The sequence below is a fragment of the Mytilus californianus genome, unplaced genomic scaffold, assembly GCF_021869535.1.
Source record: "Mytilus californianus isolate M0D057914Y unplaced genomic scaffold, xbMytCali1.0.p SCAF_32, whole genome shotgun sequence".
Classification (NCBI taxonomy): Eukaryota; Metazoa; Mollusca; class Bivalvia; order Mytilida; family Mytilidae; genus Mytilus; species Mytilus californianus.
Genome location: NW_026262682.1, coordinates 2,390,681 through 2,396,057, shown reverse-complemented (window position 1 = coordinate 2,396,057; position 5,377 = coordinate 2,390,681). Strand labels below are relative to the sequence as shown.

The 5,377-nt window shown below is 33.5% G+C and overlaps 1 protein-coding gene across 1 annotated transcript; it reads left to right on the top strand.

Annotated features, from left to right (window-relative positions):
* Nucleotides 1–3,046: 3,046 nt before the first annotated feature.
* On the top strand, nucleotides 3,047–5,075 carry LOC127736519 (uncharacterized). Its single transcript, XM_052247086.1, has 2 exons — nucleotides 3,047–4,284; nucleotides 4,894–5,075. The coding sequence occupies exon 1, from the start codon at nucleotides 3,345–3,347 to the stop codon at nucleotides 4,278–4,280; it is 936 nt and encodes a 311-aa protein (XP_052103046.1). The 5' UTR covers nucleotides 3,047–3,344; the 3' UTR covers nucleotides 4,281–4,284; nucleotides 4,894–5,075.
* The last annotated feature ends 302 nt before the right edge of the window (nucleotides 5,076–5,377 follow it).

The following is a 5,377-nucleotide window of genomic DNA, read 5'->3' as shown; positions in this document are numbered from 1 at the left end:
ACTCTTCACTGGTGATTATCAAAAACTTGCATTGGGGTTTCCTGAGGAGTCACCTCCTGTTCCTCCTTACAAATAGCAAGGGGACAAGTTAAAAGATATCTTCTTCCTTTTGTACTTTTCAAACAGCAGATTAGATTATAATCGTGTATATTATAAAAGTAATTAAAAGACTGAAATGATTCTTCTTTAAATCACCCTCTGAATGATATTGTTTTCATCATCAAGAGTGTATTGATGCTGCAGTTGTCCCCATGTACCGACTATTCATCAAGCCCAACAACTTAAACTTCATCACAGATGGTTATTATTAACTTATAAGAATGAACTTTATTGAAATAAAATATACAAGACCGATGCACAAGACAAAGCAGATTACATTTTAATGGCTGTCTTTCATCTCAGCCATTTATAAGCCTCAAATATTTGATTTGAATGTTCTCAAAATAAACAACCCAGTAGGCATCTGACGTTGTACCGATGTGGATATTTGGTTGAAAATAGGTCGCGACGTCGGCGACCTAAATTCAACGTCGGCTCAACGTCGAATTGCAAACGTCTACCGGACGTTGGAAAATGACGTCAATGCAACCTTGCTTTTTGGTCGCAACCATATCCAACGTCAACACAACGTCGGATAGGTCATATGTCCGTCGTCTTAATATTCTAAAAAAAAAATTTCACATGTGCAAATTATGCACGTATTATTTCAAATTGCTATAGATGTACCTATCAAAACATAATTGACCTAAGAAGAAATAGATATATCCCTGTACATAAAACAATATATATTCCATCGAATATATATGCCATATTCTAGTGTTTATTTTTATGTCTCAATTTCATATTGATCATAATCACCCTCCCCCTTCCAACTGCCAACACGGAATCATCAATCGGAACTACTCGGCCTTTCTGGTTGCACGCGAGAATAATGGCCGAGTAGTTACGATTGACGCAATCACTCAATATACTCTTTAAATTATTTTTGTAGATAATTTTTCATGTGCGTAGTATATTCAATCTAATCGTAAAAGTGTGAAATTAATTAAAAAGGAAAATTTACTATGATATATTGATGTACGGATAATTATTATAAGAGATATTTTTTATGCGTGTTGTTTAGAGATTATTTAATAGTCATGTTCCCGGTAATTTTCTTCCTTTAGCACAATGCAAATTGTTACAATAGGAACCAACATTAGATTTAAACAGGCGCGTACTCGTGAAAAACAACAAAAAATAACGAAGACAAAGATGTATCAACAAATAGAAGTAAATAAAAGGTTAGTGTTGTAATCGTTAAGTTTAATCTTTACATTTTAGTTGACAGTTTCCTGAAAATCTCTGTTAAATGCCCACGCCGACCTCGTAATTATAGAATTATATTTTTTGGGGGGAATAGAAATTAGAATAGTATTAAAGGCTTTTTGGGGTTATAAATTTGAATCCATATGACATTATATTAGAATTATTAAGATTTGTTAACCTAAAACAATCCATCACATCTGTCACCATACACGTATGCTTACATTATTATGAAACCCAATTTAGCAACAAAAAAAGGGGGGTGAATTTGATGAGAAAAAAAAGCATTTTAGTTTTACAGAGCCCTTGTAGTTGATGGTTAATATGAGGCAGGTGTAACCTTAGTCCAAATAATTATGACGTCTTGTAAGGGTGTCTAATTATAAGCCTGGTCTGATATACATCTGGTGAAGTAAAATTTGGAAAAGCAATAAATGTCATTGCATGAAACTGAAAGTTATTTTTAATAAACCATCGATTGCTATATTTAATCAGTCCACTTTCACACCTTACACTAGTCAAAATTATAATAACGTCTTGCACTTGTAAGGCTATTTTGCATAATTAATATTATTTGGACGCTGTACATGTATATTACGATAGTAGAGGGGCATTATGTTTTCTGGTCTGTGGGTCCGTCCGTCTGTAATTTTTATTTAGGTATCTATTTAAATTGCTGAAAGACCTCTCTCTTCAATTATAGAAATCATTTTACATCAATCAATTATCTTGGGGTGTAAATTAGATACACCTACTCGGGCTAACACTCTTGTGGTGTATCTAATACATATTAACTTGTTAACTTTTTTTTAATGAGGACTTGACTGACTTGTTCTTATATAATTTGCAGATTGTTACTAAGGTCCCCTGCTTGAGTCACTAAAAAAAATGTATGTTAATTATGAACCAAATAGGATAAAAAGAGAAGTCTCTATATAATGATCATACAATTATTGTTGCATGTGCATGTTTTATTTTTTTCAGGATTTGTTGACCATGTCAAACTTCAACTTGAAACGTTGGCGTAAGGTCCGTGCTGAAGCTAGAGCATGGGCTCTTGGTACAAGTAGTGAAGATGAAGAAAATGCATCAGTAATTTCAAGTCAAGAAAAAAATTCATCAGGAAATGAGAGAGGAGAACATGCATGTAATAGTGAGGAAGCAAATGAGCCTTGTACTGATGAGAATACGACTGAAACTGATTCAAGTGATGAATCAGACTTCGGATTTGTGGAGGAAATCGACACGTCGGATTCGGAGCAAGATATTGGCCATGTTTCTGATACCGAAGAGCCAAGTTTGTCATTGAAGGAAAAAATAGTAGATTGGTCAACAAAAAATAATTTGACAAGATCTTGTTTAGATGAACTGCTAGTTGTCTTGAAAAGTGAAGGTCTTCAAGTCCCAAAAGATGCTCGCACATTACTACAGACCCCTAAAACTGTTGATTCTGAAGAAAAATGTGGCGGACAGTATATTTATTATGGAATAAAAAATGGAATGATTAAGATTCTTGAAGGCTTGTCTCCATGTACTTTAAATAATCTGCAAAACATCCATTTGAATATAAATATTGATGGTGTGCCCTTATTTAAATCATCAGGAAAGCAATTCTGGCCGATTTTATGTAGCTTTGAAAATTTTAGCCGTTTATTGTTAGCCTGTACTTAGGCAATTCAAAACCCAGTTCATTAAATAAGTTTCTTGATGATTTTCTATCTGAACTTGATAAAATAACTAATCAAGGAGTAAGTTTTGAAGACAAAACATTTCAAGTAGAAATGAGAGCATTTATATGTGATGCACCAGCAAGGGCATTTTTGAAACAAATTAAAGGCCACACTGGGTATTTTTCATGCGAAAGGTGTGTGATTAAAGGATTTTGGAAGAATAATCGTGTAACAATGTACTCTTGCGAATTACATGAAAAAAGAACTGACGAATTATTTTCAGCGCAAACTTATGTTAACCATCAGATGGGTATAACACCACTTGTTCAGCATGGCATTCCATGCATATCATCATTTGTCTGAGATTATATGCATTGTGTTCGCCTTGGGGTTGTCAAAAGAATCCTCTGGTTTTTTAAGCAAGGTCCAACTGTGTGCAAACTTTCACATATTCAACTTGATGAACTTTCAAAAAAACTAGTTCCTTACTCCGGTAATTTGCCTTCAGAATTCGCTAGACAACCACGGTCATTAGCAGAGCTTGAACGATGGAAAGCAACAGAGTATAGGCAATTTTTATTATACACAGGACCTATTGTGTTGCGAAAAGTTTTGTCTAAGGAACGATATATCCACTTTTTAACTTTGTTTATTGGAATTTCGATTTTATTGGAATCCGATTCTCATAAGAGAACTTCTTACATTAACTATGAATCAAGTTTGTTGTCCTTTTTTGTGAATAAATCAAAAGTACTTTTTGGTGAACAGTTCATTGTGTACAATGTACATAACTTACTCCATCTCGCAGATGATGTAAAACATTTTGATTGTTCAATGAATGAAAATTCTGCTTTCCCATATGAAAACCATTTGCAATCCATCAAGAGGGTGGTAAGGAACGCAAAAAACCCTATTGCACAGGTTACAAAAAGGCTAGCTGAAAAAGAACGGGCAGGTGTTTCCATGGTAAAGAGTAATACTGAAACCTTCATATACAGGTACATTTCTACTAGACCTAAAAACAACTGTTTCCTGTTAAAAAATGAATCATTTGCATTTATTAAGGAACAAAGGGAAAACAATAGGCTTTTATGTGACATTTTGCATCCAGACAGAGCACAGAATTTGTTTACAGAGCCATGCAATTCCAAACTTGTTAATATTGTATTTGTGCCAAACAATTGTCATATGTCAAGGAAGCTGATCGACAAGGATGAAATTTACAAAAAGTGTGTTTCACTCCCTGTTGATAATGGAAGGGTTGTCATTCCAATGTTGCATGGGCTAGAGAGAAACGACATATAATAAGGTACTGATATATTTTATGATACTTCTAATCAAGGGTCTTGAATTTTTTGAGTATTGTTATAATAATATATTTTTTTGTAAAGTTGTGATAAAAATTAGTAGCGCATTTTTATAAGCCCATCTTAGATCGGAGGTATTATGGTATACTGTTGTCGTCTACACTTCAGACAGTAACTCAAAAATGCTTTCACCAATTTCCTGAAAACTTATGTAAATTGTTTATAACTATTGATGTAAGCTCCCTTTTGATTATTTATTGATTTCAGATTTTAAGTTTTAGATTTATGCGACTTTATTCATAAAAAGGGGGAATTTCCAGTTTTCATTTATTGAAGCAACTATTTTTATATGCCTATTACAGGCGTATCATGCGCTCTTGGCATAGCTGTCATTTAACTTGGTAAAAAATACAGGATGGTCCAACATCAGTGATACATGTATGTGTGCATGATGAGCTAACATGTAGTTTGCTAGAGCATGGTATAAAGTTTTTAACTAATATTTAGATTCTATGCTTGTAAAGATCTACAAATAAATGTAACATGTACATGATTAGAATTTCATATACAAATAATCTGTCTCTAACCAATATAAATATGAATATTTAAAGGATGTGGTGTCTGGCAGTTTGGAAGGAGGGTCAGAAAGAAGTGGAAGATGTTCTTCCATACAGCTGGGTGCAAAATAGTGAGGTGAAATGGCCACCAGGAGTAAATGCCAACAAGCATATCGAAGCTATGACAAAACCAGCAAATAGCTGGAGACGTTTTGAGCTGGTGAAAGTGAAATGTAAATCTGGTATGTATTACAAACATGTATCTTTATATTTATAGTTTATGTACCAGATAAAGTGTTACATGATAATTTTATGATTGTGCAGATCTAGAATTTACATATAATTGAATATATTGCTCAGCATGTACATTTTGATTGAATCAGCTGGCGATATATATTGTACTAGATTTGTAGTTATATTGGTCTCTTAACAACCTATAGCTACATGTATAAAACTTTTTGCATTCTCTCAACCTAAGCTGGAATATACAATACAATATAGAGCAAAAGAGTTCCTTTCATTTCCAAATGAATATTAA